This window comes from Misgurnus anguillicaudatus, chromosome 7 (genome assembly GCF_027580225.2).
Source record: "Misgurnus anguillicaudatus chromosome 7, ASM2758022v2, whole genome shotgun sequence".
Taxonomy (NCBI): Eukaryota; Metazoa; Chordata; class Actinopteri; order Cypriniformes; family Cobitidae; genus Misgurnus; species Misgurnus anguillicaudatus.
Window position 1 is genome coordinate 26,166,918 of NC_073343.2, and position 17,283 is coordinate 26,184,200.

General features: G+C 38.2%; 2 protein-coding genes across 3 annotated transcripts; one reads left to right on the plus strand and one right to left on the minus strand.

The window, feature by feature from the left end:
• The first annotated feature begins 6,099 nt into the window (after positions 1-6,099).
• cgref1 (cell growth regulator with EF-hand domain 1) lies at positions 6,100-10,177 on the plus strand. Its single transcript, XM_055172199.2, has 6 exons — positions 6,100-6,324; positions 6,613-6,718; positions 7,115-7,174; positions 8,105-8,178; positions 8,533-8,657; positions 8,746-10,177. The coding sequence occupies exons 1-6, from the start codon at positions 6,255-6,257 to the stop codon at positions 9,127-9,129; spliced, it is 819 nt and encodes a 272-aa protein (XP_055028174.2). The 5' UTR covers positions 6,100-6,254; the 3' UTR covers positions 9,130-10,177.
• A 1,603-nt stretch (positions 10,178-11,780) lies between these two features.
• ctsba (cathepsin Ba) lies at positions 11,781-17,033 on the minus strand. 2 transcript variants are annotated; one of them, XM_073869657.1, is made up of 10 exons: positions 16,883-17,033; positions 15,213-15,336; positions 15,037-15,122; positions 14,750-14,864; positions 14,542-14,660; positions 14,378-14,460; positions 14,145-14,297; positions 12,561-12,671; positions 12,347-12,475; positions 11,781-12,235 (listed from the first exon to the last, which is right to left on the minus strand). In XM_073869657.1, the coding sequence occupies exons 2-10, from the start codon at positions 15,333-15,335 to the stop codon at positions 12,162-12,164; spliced, it is 993 nt and encodes a 330-aa protein (XP_073725758.1). In that variant the 5' UTR covers position 15,336; positions 16,883-17,033; the 3' UTR covers positions 11,781-12,161. The 2 variants fall into 2 exon arrangements, with proteins under 2 accessions (XP_073725758.1, XP_073725759.1); XM_073869658.1 differs by having other exon boundaries at positions 16,887-17,008.
• Between the last annotated feature and the right edge of the window lie 250 nt (positions 17,034-17,283).

Consider the following 17,283-nt stretch of genomic DNA (forward strand, 5'->3'; position numbering starts at 1 on the left):
CAAATTGTAGACTCTTTTTCCCATTTGTAGTGGAGATGAGTGGTACCCAGTGGGGTCTTTTGCTGTTGTAGCCCATCCGCCTCAATGTTGTGTGTGTTGTGGCTTCACAAATGCTTTGCTGCATACCTTGGTTTTACAGAGTGGTTATTACAGTCAAAGTTGATCTTCTATCAGCTTGAATCAGTCGACCCATTCTCCTCTGACCTCTAGCATCAACAAGGCATTTTCGCCCACAGGACTGCCGCATATTTCATGCCGCATTTTCACACCATTTATTGTAAACCCTAGAAATGGTTATGCGTGAAAATCCTAGTAACTGAGCAGATTGTGAAATACTCAGAACGGCCCGTCTGGTACCAACAACAATGCCATGCTCAAAATTGCTTAAATCACCTTTCTTTCCCATTCTGACATTCAGTTTGGAGTTCAGGAGATTGTCTTGACCAGGACCACACCCCTAAATGCATTGAAGCAACTGCCATGTGATTGGTTGATTAGATAATTGCATTAATGAGAAATTGAACAGGTGTTCCTAATAATCCTTTAGGTGAGTGTATTACAGGATCCATCATGCCTTGTCAGTTTATTGATATAGACACAATCTACATTTACTTGTGTCTTTTTAGCCCTGGAAAGAGAAAAGCTTTTAAGTATTATATGCCACATGGTGAGGATAAACGACTGTATTTTTTAGCAATTTTCCTTTCTACCTTCACTAGAGTTGTTAACTCCGGCTTTTATTATACTGTTATATTTTTGATGACCCATTATAAGCCTCGAGTCAAGTGTATGAGACTTAGTGTGGAAGAATATAAAACCAGCCCTTGACTATATTATAGGGAGCACTAAGAAAGATCAAGTATGGTCCAGTACTTCAGTGTTTTACAATAAAAATTTTAAATTTTACCAACCAACCAGTGGTAAGACTTTTCTAATCTCAAGATCTTAAATTTTCATCAGCCAGTTTCAGATAGTGTTTTTGTCACTCATACTATATGCAAAATTCTCTAAAATTAGGGTTTTAGGTAATACATGTATTACTCAACGTGTATACCCTGAATGCATAAAAGCATCTGCATTTTATGTAATATGATGCAATATGCATGCATGCAACGTAAAAAGAGAGCGTTTCTTAGAACCAGCATTATGCAACCAAAGGTTACAACTGATCCAACATCAGACCTCAGCAATACAAGAGCTAAACTGTTCAATAAAGCTGAGTTCTCAAGGGAGCTGAGCCGCTCATTGAGGCAAACAGCCTGTACGGTAACTTCCCATGATGCTGCAGAGCTCTGCTGTCAATTCACTAATCCAGAGTCTGCATGACAGCCAAGTAGGGGCATTGCTTCAAACACACAGTTCACTTTCCCAAAGGTGAAGTCTGGTGAGAAAGGAAAACATTCGCATTGCTTTATACAATCAGAGAGAGAAACCAATATGAGAAGTGACCCACCATCCTACTATACTGAAGTTTTATCCATTTTGTGATTTAATTTAACTTAACAGCTCAACTAGTAGAGTGTGATGCTGGCAACACCAAGATCGGGGGATTAATTTCAGGAAACAGAGACAGAAAATGTTTGCTTTGGATAAAAGCGTTTGCAAAATGCATACATGTATTAGACAATCCTGACTAAAATCCTTAACTAACACTGTGATATAATTGATGAAAAAATGCCTGCACGACCTCGACCCAAAATGGGTTGTGTTTTTGTTTGCTGTTCAGACAGTAGGATCTGATAAAGAAAAGAACAGTTCATGCATAGAGCGCAGAAGGGCTTTGAATGCCAATCATAACTGTGAGAATATTGTTGTGGCCAAGCACCTTTTCATGCTCTACTTATTATTTGTACTCATCTTTTCATTTTGGCTAATAGAATCAAAAGCAATTTTAGTTTTATTCCCTGAATAGCTAATTTTAAAATTGCAGATCTTGTTTTGTCATAATCTAGCTCATTATAAGAAAGAATTGGGCTGTTAGTTTTTGTCTATATCCTGATTAAATATTATTATCTAGCACTGCACAAAACCCATTTATATCTATGATTATATACCTAATATTCTTAACCTGACAATGTGAGCGTGTGTCTGTGTGTGTACCTAAACGCAGGGCTCAAAATTAACTTTTTTATTTGGTAGCACTGGTGCTCCCAACTTTAAAGAGTTAGGAGCACCAGCAAAAATTTAGGCGCATTTATCCAAAAATTTAAAAGCACCACAACTACAATGTAAATGTTAATAGATTTTTTTTTATTAAAAATAAAACACCACCACCGGGCTTTACACATCCTATGGCCAGCATTTAAAAGTTGGTCTTCTATTTTATTTTATTTTTTGCTGCATAAATTCCTAAATTAATACCCAATGCTGTTGAAATGGTATAGCAGCAATAATAATTTAACAATTACAGGTAACATGATTAAGATTACATAGAAAATCTAGCAAACACGTAAAACACTGATTAATTGTGACATTACAAAAGTGACCCTAATATAGAAGGCTAATATATATTGGTATTGATAACTGCATTACCAGGATGCTTTTACTACTAAATAGGCAATGTTTTAAAAAATACAATAAAAACATACCATCAGCATTGTCGTATTCCACAGCAACATGGACCACAAGGATGTTTGTCGAATGTCCATTCACCAGCGCATGCGCACATACACCATCAAACACACTTTGACAGACAGGAGGTCGGTGTCTCCATCAATAATAAACACATTTGTCATGACACGTCTTGTGTTTTTGGCACTTTCGCCATGTTTAAGCAAGGTACGTCTGGCGCTTAAAATGTTTTGATTCCGCCATTAACGCCGTTTTACAGGATTTACAGTAAACACAGTAAGTTACATTTTCATAGCGAAGACACTCGAAATCTTTAAGCCACTCTGAAAGGTTTAACGTCAACTCGTATTTTCCGGTGGTGGAGTTACATTTGAATCCGGATCGTCGTCATAAAATACAGTAATAACCTTGACTGTAATCGGCTCGCTCTCGTCATGCTCGCGACGCGTTCGTCTTTTCACATTTCCACGCTTCACGGCAACAAGGAATGACTGACGCTCATATTAGCCAATCTGCGGTCTTCATTAAACGCAAGAACTTAATGGTGAAATTTGATTGGTTATGTATCGTTGGAGAGAACACTGAACCTGGGACAGCGCCAGCACGCAGGATCACAATCAACTCGCGTCACAACAAAATGGGCAGTCGCACAAATGCTCCCAAATATATTTTAAGGTCGCACAGATTAAATTTCGGTCGCATATGCGACCAAAGTGGTCGCAATTTCGAGCCCTGTAAACGGTGTACTTATTTAAAAACAAGGTCAAAAACAATAACATAAGTAACAATTAATCAGCCCCAATTTGCTTTTGCCTTGATTTTAGCTGTGCCTGCTTTTAATATTTACGGTATTACATAAGGTTTAAAATAAACAGAAAATCTGATCTAATTATTAATTATCATCATATGAGTAACAAGTTTTAGCACATAAAGTGTTCATTTAACTAACTGGCATGGTTGCTGGTTTAGGTACCAGGGGCCTCATTTAAAAAATGCTGCGTAGAAAGAAACCGTCCTACATTTTATCTTACGATCATTTATCAAAAATGCATATGTGTGATTCATAAACCAAACGTACGCGCAGAAAAAGTGCATACTACTTTCTTGCAGATGTGAAATTTATAAATCGCAAATGATCTTGAACTTGTGCGCAGCTGAGCAGTTTCAGATCTCCGCTTTTAAAGGTGCAGTGTGTAATTTTTAGAAGGATCTCTTGACAGAAATGCAAAATAAAATACAAAACTATATTATCAGGGGTGTATAAAGACAATATCATAATGAACCGTTATGTTTTTATTACCTTAGAATGAGACATTTTTATCTACATACACAGACATGGAAGTCGCCATTTTGTGCCGCCATGTTTTTTACAGAAGCTCTTAACAGGCAATCTTTCTTACTAAGTTATCTTCAACGGTTATATGTTTGTCCTGTGGCGGCTACCGTAGCTTCTCTATGCATTTCAAAAGTGAAGGGTGAGCTGCAAACTGAGTTGTTGGTTGCAATTTGCAACCTCACCACTAGATGCCACTAAAATTTACACACTGCATCTTTAAACTATGCCTAACTAATGTCATAGAAATAAAAAAGAGCTTCTCAATGTTTAAACCCTTTTCGAGCAGCAAGAATGGCTTATATTTCCAAAAACCAGACAAGCAAAAGTGCTGACGTAGCGCTAAGCACTTTTCCACGTCAAAGACAGTTTTTACAAATATGGAATTTGCTGTGGATTTTTGCGGTCAAATCTGTGCATACGCACCCTTTACAAATGAGGCTCCAGGAAATGCACACACTGTCGGATAAAAGGTCAAAAAATGGTCCCAAGCTGTCACTCAAAACCTCACCACTTGGAGGCTATATTTGCAATGCCTCTGGGGCCCCATTTCAGTTATACATGACCTACAAGACAAGTCCTATCTGCTTCAATGGGAAGTCCTAAAGCACTTGCTAATGTGACAATAAAACTACACATCTCTGAGCAAAAAAACAAACAAATAGCAACTCAAACCACAAATTTAGTTACTTCAAATTGCATCCCAGGGGCTGCGGCCTTCCAAGGCGATATTTAAAGGCAATGGAGGTTACCAGGCCCCGACGAAGGCCAATTTGAAGGCTCCTTTACATGCAGCCTCCAAATGTGGCCTTTCTTTCCCCTTAAACCCCGGATCCATATGGATTATTCACAGCCTTGGCTATCACAAGATTCGATGCGCGCCTGTGACGTCAGGGTATTTTAAAATAAACATTCAGAAGTCTTGCCTTCAAGGATCCAGACCCTGAATTGGAAAGCACCCTAAAAATGTATTTTCCAAGTTACAGGTATGGCGCATGCGCAAAAGTTCACAACACTCTATACAGAGCCCCTCCCCCAGAGAATTCGATCATCTTTGGCGATTGATTATTAGCTCTTTTTATTGAAAGGCGTTACTTTCTTTCCGCGTTCACTTAACTTATTCATAGTAATACAAATTAAACATCCTCTTGGTTTCATCGGACGCACGTGCGCTGACGCAATACACGTTTCCGAACTTTACTTCCGGCTGCGTTTTTTTAATGGTCTGACTAGTTGCTAAACTGATCTCTTGAACAAATGCCTCGTCGAAAATAACAAATGTTTTGGCTTCCTATGTAATCTATGTGTTGTTTTTTGCTTGTTATATAAATAAACTACGTTTAAAGAACTTTTTGTTGTTTATTCTTAGCGGAGTTTACCGGAAGTTACGTGCAGACCACGACAGCCGCTTGTTTATGTTGTTACTGCTGAAACGTCTATAGTTAAAATCTATAGTCTTTGGTCCAAGACTCATCGTTATTATCCACTGCACCACCAAATTTTGTGGTGAAGGAGACTAGAGATGGAGAGTTTGCGCGAGCAGGAAAGAAGAGTTAGGTTATGCATTATAAGCTTTTCAATGCACAGATAATCGGTTAAACTAAAAAGCTTACAAATCCTGGGACAAGTGATAGATTACATTTAGAGACCTTACCTTTGTTAAATGCATTTTACCAACAACATCCAAGTGTTTTGAATTGCCCGGAAAACAAATGTAGCCTAAGTGTGCCACCGTGTGGCTAAATTGCGAAAAAAATCCTACATTATATACTAGTGTTAAAGGTGATCTTGTGCAGGATGTTGAAATAAAATGCACATTAGTAGATGCGAACTGTGTGTAATACAGACCTTAAAGCGTAGTAAATGACGACAACGAGTATCTAAGTGGAATTTATATATACAAAAAGTGTGCATTTACACTTTCCTCGAAGGTTTCAGTTTTTTTTTTTACTGCAGATAGTTATTGGCTAGGTTTTCCTCATTCCGGAAACAGAGAATTTCCATACAAGCTTCAGGATTTTCCTAGTAACGGATGAAATAATGCAAGAGGCGGGTCTTTGTGAAGGCATCAGCTGCGTTCGACTTCATGCGGCGCTGCACAGACCCTACAACGTATGTCATCACAGTACCGCGAGAGCGATTCAAAAACTGCGCTATCGCGGTACAGTGATGTCATACGCCAACTAAGCAGCGCAGCGACGCACGGAGTCGAACCTATTGCAGTGTCAGCGCATCTACGTGGCGATGATAATATTTGAGGTGCGAAGGAGGAGCACGAATCTATTCAGGGCGAGACACGTCCACGGAATCCACGTGTGGGCTGTCACAAAAGAAAACACGCGGGGTTGTGATGCTTTCATCAGCCCGGGTGGGATTTACAGAACGCATCATGGAGAGACCGCTGATTGCTACCGAGCGAGGTATAACCACATTTTACATTTGGCCCTTTTTAAACCTTGCCTTTTTACAATTCCAATTTTGTAAAACTGTACTGTAAGTCTATGCATTGATAATCAAATGTATAATATCCTGCACTTGCGCAATGAAAATCAGGCTTGCCGCAGTGTAGACAGGAGTCAGCTGACTCTTCATGTTCTCTCTTATTTGATTTAAACCATAAATGTGTTTGCATTGTCATTCGTGAATAGTTAAACTCAATACACTCACGAATTGCTTGTCTGATCGTCTAATTGTTGTGACTTTGACAGGTTTGCGAACCAGCGGAGCAGTGAACATGATCATTGCAAGGCTTTTGTTTCTGTTCATCCTGCCTTTATTAAGTATGGGTGCTCCACAAGTCCAAAGCATCACCAGGTAGGCCATGTTAACGTTACTATATACTATAATATTACACTATAGTGTAGTTAAACAGATTTAATGAGAGGGTATAGATGGCCCTATGACACAGAAACAGGCATCATTTACATGTATGTAAATAAGAACTTTTTCTTAGCTTCTAGCTTATAACATTGGCAAAGTGTCAAACAATGTGTTGTTAGCTGTACTAATGAATATCAAAGAGGAATGTAGTAGATAAGATTCTGAAGTGAACGTGAAATTGTGATAAGGGGAATAGCAATCGAATAGTTAAACAAGTATGTGTCTTGGCAATCAGCTGGTACAGATTATTTATGGCATTCATTTTCCTAAATGTGTGAAACTAACTTGGCCCATTTGTATTCTAATTGATATGTTTTGTATGTTTATTAGTGATGACATCCTTACACCAGAGCTTGCTAATCCATTTGGACCGGGGGAAGACAATCGCAGGTTGTTTAGAGACTAACATTAGAGGGTTTCTTTTATTCTTGCTTTTCCGGCCTTTAAATGCATGTTATCAAGTAAGGTAATATAGCTGCACCAGGGTGCAAAGTCCTTTGTCACATCAATGATAATGCTGAGAAATTTACAGCTGTCACACAATTGCTTAAAACACAAGTATTATCTAGGAAAAGTGATCTTTCTTTTCAGTGTACTAATTTCATGTAAATATTAAATTGGGAAGCACAGATAAATACAAAAGTTTCCAATATTTTTATTATTTATATTTTTCCATTTAATCAAATCCCTGTTCAAAATGTATGGGCACATACACTCACCTAAAGGATTATTAGGAACACCTGTTCAATTTTTCATTAATGCAATGGTGTAATGGTGTGGGGGATGTTTTCTTGGCAAACTTTAGGCCTCTTAGTGCCAATTGGGCATTGTTTAAATGCCACCGCCTACCTGAGCAAACAAACTGACCATGTCCATCCCTTTATGACCATCATGCACCCATCCTCTGATGGCTACTTCCAGCAGGATAATGCACCATGTTACAAAGCTCAAATCATTTCAAATTGGTTTCTTGAACATGACAATGAGTTCACTGTACTAAAATGGCCCCCTCAGTCATCAGATCTCAACCCAATAGAGCATCTTTGGCATGTGGTGGAACGGGAGCTTCGTGCCCTGGATGTGCATCCCACAAATCTCCATCAACTGCAAGATGCTATCCTATCAATATGGGCCAACATTTCTAAAGAATGCTTTCAGCACCTTGTTGAATCAGTGCCCAGTAGAATTAAGGCAGTTCTGAAGGCAAAAGGGGGTCAAACACAGTATAAATATGGTGTTCCTAATAATCCTTTAGTTTAGTGTATATGACTAAGCAAACGTATGCTTTGTTTTGATTGATGTTCAATTTTTTTATGATAGGCTTCTCCAAAGCTACATCAAGAGCAAATTAAAGGATGGACAGACCACTCCAGAACTCAACACAAGGGAACAAGGTTCATACTTTGACATAACTAAAAGGTTAACTAAAAATAATGTAAGCAAAGCCACTACATGTGACCCAGTCTGTAAACATACTTTTTTTTTACATATTACCATCCTACATAATGTAAAGAACATTCAGTAAAAATAAAACCTTGATATCTTTGATATTATCTGAGTAAGGCTGAAATCAAACTTTGATGATCCTACTCAATTAAATTATAAGACTTTACACTGGATTTTACAGACAGGGTCACATGCACATATGTGCTTCTATAGGAACTTAAACATAAGAATTTAAGTCTTTTCTTAAGGGTCAATTTTGTAAAATGTGACTAATCCTGTAATGTTTTTCTTCTCTGTCACAGAGGTGTTTTTCCTGTTCTCCTTGTTTGATTATGATAGAAGTGGACAGATGGACGGTCTTGAATTGATGCAGCTTTTGACAGATTTTCTATCTTATCATTCAATAATGCCAAAGTCAACAGACTCTGTAAGTGCAGTTTAGTTTAGATCGATTTGTTTTGTTACAACTAAACTAAAGAGCCATTTAATTATTTATGATCCCTTTTAAATTTTAGGTAGTGTCTTTAGTGGATTACCTTTTGCAAACTCAGGATCTAAACCAGGATGGACTACTGGCTCCCTCTGAGCTGCTATCACCGCCCATTCTTGACCATCAGCAAGAAGACAACATTGTGCCTCCTGATGTCCAAGCTGAGCCAGTGGAGACAACAAACCGAGAGCAAGCAGATGCCATAACAAAGGGCGGAGATCCTCAAACTCACCAAGAAGAGGCAGATGTCCAGGACAACAAAGACCCTAAACAGGAACAGCTAGTAGAGAATGAGAATGAAACACAACCAGCTCAACAACGGGCCGAGGAACATGCAGATCTTAACCATATACCAAAAACAGAACAACAGGATGAACCACAGCCACCAGAAGATAACTTACAAGTTTAAGAAAAACATGCCAGTTTATCAAGGGTATCCGGAGACAATGCCAAACTCATGCATCTTAAACCAGCCATACATTAGAAACCAAAGTTTGTCATGTTCTCACATGCAGGGAAGAGCGGGGCACAAAGGCTTTTCGGCATTCACTCAAAAATATTTAAGTTAGATTAATCTTTTTGTTTTACGTAATCAACACACACATCTCTGCTACAAATGAACACTTAAAAGTTGGTTTGTGGGATCTACCGTTTTTGTACACGAAAGTGACAAGAGTGCAAATGTTACAACTTACCCCATACTATGGGGCCCATAGATGGGGTTTATTGTAACACTTGCTAAAACACTTTTGTTGAAACATAATTCAATAAAATTCTGTCAATGGAGATAATGTTTATATATCTGCCTATAATAGATATCATTCATCCATCCATGATCTTTCATTTAACCGTCCTTGTATTATGCATCAATGCATAAAGATTTTTCTTAAAGGGCTGCACAGTTAAGACAAAAAAATCATTGTTATTTTTCCTGAATGATATTGTATTTAATAATAATTAATAGTATTTAAATAGTTTTCATTTCATTATCATTGTATACCCGAGGCTGAATTGTAACACTGTGTTACAACTAACCCCGCTGTGTAAAATTATTTTCAATCCCAGCTATCAGTTTCTAGGAGTTAAGTTTCAAAATGGTGTTGTGTTTTAGGTAACAAGACAGTGATTAAAATAATAACGTTGGATTAGTGCACAGCAAACTCAGAAATTGAATAAACAAGAAATTTACGGTAACACTTTACTTGAGGGGTTGTTCATAAGACTGACACGACACCATAATCATGACAAGTGCTATGAACATGAAGGAGATCTTATGCACAATTGTCATTAAGTGCTATTTACTCTATTTCATTTTTAATGCAAAGATGACATTGTTTGAATTGTCTTTGTTATGACAAATTGACAAACCAATATGATAACTTGTCATAAACATGACATAGCAGAATAATAAAATAATAATATTCAATTTAAATACCTTAAAGCAACACTATGTAGGTTTTTTACCTTTAAAATTATTTCAGTGATAGAACAACTTTTAACTGGACAAATTGTACTTTTGCTGCAACCTGAGCAGCCTCCTAGCTGCTACAAGCACACTCTGAAAGTGGCGGTGGAGGGTAGGAAACACAGCCCCGCCCCTCCCCCTGCCTGCAGAAGAGTGTCTGATACCAGGCACTGTTGCACTTTTCAACCACATGGGGGAGCTGTAAGTCATTTTTACATGGAAACTACATAGTGTTGCTTTAACAAAATGCAAGAAACGTCAAAATATTATACTTAACTTTATGTATGTGCACAAGATGTTATATGGACCCAACGCTGGCGCTGCATGGCTTAACCCGTTATTGTACTTTTTTATTTAATTTTAGGTGAATCGTTCTCCAAATGCAATAAAATATTATTTATTTTAATTATTATTATTGAATGATTTTATTTGTGGACTTTAAAAAAACATTATGAAATGAAGAATATTCATGAAGTGGTTATAAAACTATTTGACAGTATTAATACTTAATGACATTTTAATGACAAATTATATTTGTATCACTGTAGTTGAGGTCAAGAAAAATAATCATAATGTGGTTATAAAACTATATGACAGTATTAACACTTAAAGACATTTTTATGACAAATTCAATTTGTATCACTGGTAAAAAGTGGTCAGTTATGATGTATTGGTTAATGTCAAGTTGTCATGATAATGAACAAATTACACTTAATGACATGTATAAAATCTCCTTCATGTTCATAGCACGCGTCATGTCAGTCTTATGAACACCCCTTCAAGTGTTACAAACTGTTGTAAAAACTTTACAAATTCACAGGAGATCATCTTCTGAGAGTAAGAGAAAGACCAAAATGATGTACAAATATGTAAAGAAGCAGTGTTATAATTAACCCTGGGTTACTTTGTGCCCCACTCACCCCATTGTACAACCATAAATTATTATTACTAGGAAAGCAGTTTTAAAAAGCATGCGTTATTAACCCATCTGAGCCTTGCAAGTTCACCAGATCACTTCATTCAAATCAGATTCCACAAAAAGTTGTTTGGAATTTCAGCACCTAACCACTAGATTTAAAGGCGGAGTCCACGATGTTTGAAAGCCAATGTTGATATTTGAAATCACCTAAACAAACACGCCCCTACCCCAATAGAATCTTCACCTTCTGTTGATAGACCCGCCCCACACATACGCAACCCGGCAAGGCTGTCGGTTAGTAGACACGCTCCTTACTGCTGATTGGCTATAAGTGTTTTGGTAGTCGGCCCGTCTTCTTTTCCAAAGCGTTTTTCAAACATCGTGGACTCCGCCTTTAATGTGTTCAAACTATGCAAACCCAGAAAGTAAAACTAGTCAATGCCAAGATCAAATTACTATTATTAAGGTTGTGTACCCAACTTGGTGCATAAGGTTTCATGCCTTATTTTTCTTTAAAACCCCTTTGAAAATAATTGTATGCAGTGCATATGGAGCATAAGTAATGCTAACAATGATGCTAAAACCGGTTTGTTTGCTTCCAGTAAAACTGAAGATTTGAATGGATCAGGATGTAAATTTTGTTGCATGTTTTAACTTAATTAAACTTGAAACAGAAAATGTTTAAGGTTTTATATTTATTATTTGGACAACAGACATTAACAAAATGCAAATCAAGTAAAAATCCATTCAAACCAAATAAGCAAAGTTTAAAAATACATTTTTCCCCCCAATTTAAAGAAAGTGGTTTAAAGAGAGCATTGTTTTGCTTAAAACACATTTTAAATCTATACTCAAACTGCACATTCAGACTCCTAAATCAATAACTACTAAAAAGGGAACCTGATCATAGAAGGCATCCCAATCTTAAAAGTTCATTTCATGTATAAAACGTAACGTTGAATTAAATCCATGGCCACGGATAATGGCAGTAAGCTCAAGCTAAAATGGGAGACATCCACATGTCTTGATCAGTTTGCCCATTTCATCACATTTTCAGTTACGCTGGGATTCCAGCCACCATTTCCGATTCAATGCCACAGTGGTCCTGGCCTCTGAGAATCTTGAAAAAACCTAAAAAGTGATAACAAGTCAGACAATATGTGTGGTAAATAATGCATAACACTCATGTAAAAGGATGAGCATTGTGTCTTAGAAATTAAAAATCAGTCAAAGTGGCCTCACCATTTTCACCCCAGTCAGTGTTCCAGGAGTTAGCAGCAAGCCAGTAGGGGACGCCATTCTCCTCACCCCAACCAAGAATCTTAATAGCATGACCACCTACTGCCGATCCCCTCACATGCTGATAGACACCTACAAAGGTTTAGAAGAAAAACATTCAAATCTAGCCACATATGAGTTTGATTATTAATAGGAATGTATAGGAATATAAACCAACCGGTCTTGTAAGAAAGGAAGTCTTCATATACAGTAAAGGCTCCCTCTACTGGACCATTCTTGTACAGCTCGGTCATGATTGCCTGCTCATTAGGAGGGACGCTATAGGCACTCTTTCCTGCAGATGACAGACCAAACAGAGCGGGTCGGTGCAAAACTCATTTTGTAAAAAGCAGAAGATGCTAGACTCTTTTTGCATTTATACTGATGTTCTAAACCAACCCGGTCTCACCCCATGGGGTCAATATTTGACGACACTTGACCATGCGTCAATATGTTGACGCGGAGGGTATACCTTTCGCGTCATTTTTTGACGAACTGGGGACTTCAATACTATTAAGTCCGTTGCATTCTCTTTCCTATTTTCTTACCATTTTCTACCATTTTCGCGTCGGTTTAGGGTTAGATTTACATAATGACATCCCTACCCAAACCTTTCCCTAACCCCAATGCCAGGCGACAACTGTTTAATTTCGCGTACCTAATAGTATTGAAGTCCCCAGTTCGTCAAAAAATGACGCGAAAGGTATACCCTCCGCGTCAACATATTGACGCATGGTCAAGTGTCGTCAAATATTGACGCCATGGGTGTGAGACCGTGTTATCTAAACCAGGGGTTCTCAACCTTTATCACTTCAAGGCCCCCCATATTGACCCCAACAATATTTGAAAAGTCCCCAACTCACAATTTTAAGAAGATAAAGAGCACTAGAGCTTGACGGATGTAAATTTTTTTCAAAAATCAAACACTAAAAAGGTCTTGATTTTAATGCTTGTTTGGTGTAGAATACCAGGTTCCCACGCCTTCATTAACTTAAAATTCAAGGACCTTTCAAACACTTTCCAGGTCCAATAACCTCAAATTTAAGTACTAAATGTGGAGACCGATTTTAAGTGAGAGCAAGGTTACATCGTGTTACCTTTTAAGATACATTGTTATAGTTCCCCTTTGAGGGAACTCGCGCTGCGGTGCCATTTGGCGAAGCCTTTAGGCGTAAGTGCGTCTGAATGCATAAATCAAATTCAACCAATGGTGAGGCTTAACGACAAAGACAGGGTGACGCGGGAGCCAGGAAGTATATCGCTATTTGAAATATTGCCAAAGATGGCATTACAGGGACACAGGAAGAAGGGCAAGGGAGACGCAGCGTCTCGTTCCCTTCTCGGAAACAACAGTTACATTCGTAACCAGAGGCGTTTTCATGTGTCAAACACAACTATGCAATAAAGCATTTTTGTATGAATCAACATTCACATACAGAAGATAGAAGCATTTAAAGCGAACGGTCTAGCACGTGTCCTTAGTCTAGAATTTTTATAATATTATACACTAAACAGGGAATTTTGATTTTTCTTCCAGAAAACTTCTTACATAAAATAGATTCAAGCACTTTCAATGACGTATCTATTTTCAAAAACTTCCCAGGGCCTAGAATCCCCCCAGATTCACAAACTTTCAAGGATTTCAAGGACCCGTGGGAACCCTGAAAATAATTTTAAACCATCCCGAGGCCCACTTGGATCTTTGTTGAGGCCCCCGGTTGAGAAACTGCCCTAAACTACAAGCAAACATCTATCAAGTTATTCTTTCCAAAGTGTTTGTCTTGCTTGTAAGAGGGACTGTAGCCAGGCTCGCAGGCCTTATCACAGCTGGGAGTGTCTCCACCTTCTCCGCTACAGGGGGGACGACTGCCATTTACATGATGTTCACATGGCTCAATGGTGTATGGCCGACAGCCTAAAAATACATAAACACCCAGTTGAGCATTTGTTAGCACACATTAAACGGCAGCAAAAATAAGTTGAGTAGACACCAACCAATATGAGAGTTATAGAGTCCACCAGTCACCAAACCCTCCTGGTTCCAGAAATCCCAAGCAGCAGATGGGTATCCACCATTACATCTGAGAAGACAAACAAAAAACAAATCAGGGATTTGAGGTCTCAATGACAACCAGTTATTACAGTTCCACTGATATACTCATCCCATGCCACAGCTGTCACAACAGGTAAGCAGGTCCTGAGAAGAGATCTCCACACTCACTTTGCCACTGCTGTGGATGCACACCCGGTCGGAGATGGCTTCAGCTGCCCCAAATGCCTACAAAAAAGACAAAAGCTCAGTTTAATGGGTCTTTCTATGGCAGTTTAAATAAAATGCATAGGCGAGTCCACCACAAAAGTTCTCACCCAACATGAACCACAGGAACCCTGGTCTCTGATTTCTTGAATAGTGGGGCAGTTGGGCCACTGCTCTCTGGGATCAAAGCTATCAGGGAGCTTAATGCTATCGGCATACTGCACCCTGTGTCAGAAGACAAAAAGTTTCAATGGAAGCCAGAACTGAAAGCAGCAAGTAGGAAGTACTGTATACATGCGTAAGATTATGCAAGTGTCATATGTGCACCAAAACTGCTAAATTAACAAGTAGCGCTTCCTCTTTCGATCTCAACCCATGCCAGATTTGATTGACTCACATGACAGGAAGTTTAGGTCCTTTGAGAAAAGTCCCACACAACCTCTTCACATAGCTGTAGTCCACATCGGGGAAGTTATGTCCGGCCTAGAGGGCACATTAAATTGCATAAAAGTGAAAGACAAATAGTTATACAAACAGTTCTTCACTGCAAGAATGTACAAAATTGTTTCTTACCTTCCAAGTAGTGTTGGCTTTATTGATGAAATTGACCATCTCATGGGAGAGAGGATCGATGCGTGGTCGTGCCCAGCTACCAGAGAGGGCTGAGATCACGCACAGGAGAGCCAGTCGCAACATTCTGAAAGAAATAACATTTCAGGTTACATCCACTCAACACCTTCAAGGGTCTAAAATCCCCCGTGTGTGGAAACAAAATGCTCCTCAAATTTTCAAACACACATTTTGACCTATTATTCTTTACCACATTGAAAAAGAAATCAATGCTGGAAGCATTTCAGGCACTATAAGTACACTTAAAACAGACCACTGACTGCATACTGCAGTGGGCACTTCAGACTGCAGTCATGCTAAAGTGCTAAAGCTCTAGACGTCAGCACGTGACATGAACCTCTTAATGGTTACACATCAGTGAGGATGTTATGAATACACTTCAGCTACTATGCATGACCACTTTCTTTTAAAGGGATAGTTCGCCCAAAAATGTAAAATTTACTCTCATGTTACAAACATGTATACATTTCTTTCTGATGAACACGGATACATTTTTTGAGGAATGTTTGTAACCAAACGGTTCATGAGCCCCATTTACTTCCATAGTAGGAAAAGAGAATACTATGGAAGTAAGAGGCTGATGAGGAGTTTGGATACAAACACTCCTTAAAATATCTTCCTCCGTGTTATTCGAGAATTTTCATTTTTGGGTGAACTACGGTAATTTTTTATTAATAATTACATTTTCCATTTTAAAGATGATAACTAAGGTTGTTTTTGTAACCTCGCACGTGGTGTAAATTCAAATGGATTTTGATTGGCTGTTGATGTTTCATTGTTCATCAACTAGAAAAAAAATCGCTCTGAAAGTGATCACAATTGTAGTGTGCAGTATTTTCTTATGTTCATTGCGATTTTTAAACCTTTATATAGTCATTTATTGAATTTGTAGGTGTGAGCAGGCGTTTAGCCTATATACAAGGGTTATTAAATTAAGAAAGTAAGGAAGGAACCAAAAAGAACAAATAGTACAAAAACCCTTGTACAATTTAGATTACACTTCCTCAAAACCTGTTTTCACTATTGACATCACCCATGTGATATTATTGAGAATGAGTCAGCGATATTACTAATAACCTGCTGACTTACAATCAAACCAATGCAACTGACACAAAACTGGAATCTACACTTGTGTGTTAACACATCACTGCCTCAAAAACCTTAACATACAAAGAGATGTTGCCAACTTGGTTTCCTATTTTCAAAGTGTAATACAATGCGGAATTAATAATGCGTCTTAAGCCTAAAATCAAAGAGTGTATTTATTAAGAAACTAGATGTCCGCTAAAACCAGTGAAGCGTTCACGTAACGTTACAGTTATGTGTTTAAGATAAGATCGGGTTTCCATATCAAATACTTGTTTGAACACAGGCCCTGTTTACACAGTTAACGGCTAACCTAATGACAATTGTTAGCAACACAGGAAGACACAAAAGTCTGGCAAGGACAGACAAGGAAGTGATAATACATTGATGTTATTCTCTTGTACATTTTCGTGCCGCAAACGCCGTATTTTGACATAGCGTGATTAACAACTAAACAAATCAGTAATTTAAAAAAAATCCAAAAGCACCTCTATCCTTTAAACGCAGATTTTGTGAATACATCATACATACCTGTCGTCTGCCGACTTTGCTCGTTGTGCTAGCTGGGTTATCTCACTCCCCTAACTTTCAACTGCTCGGAAAAAACAAAGTCAAAACGAAAGGCACGTTGATGGGGTTTATAAAGAAACGAATGATCACGTGACGAGTCATGTGCGCTTCGATCTGATGACCCTCACGTGATCAAATCTCTTTTCTTGTGTAATCATCGCAGTCTGTACTCTCTGTTATTTTGATTGATTTGTAGATGTGATTAACCTTTTTACCAATCACGGGTTTTGCAAAAAGGGTATTGCTAACATGAGTAACACGCGATGAGTCCTTTTTAAATAAAGAAAATGTGATAAAAGGAACAAAGTGCAGAAAACATCTAAAGCTTTGAAAGTACCGAAAATTATCCCTCCTAAAT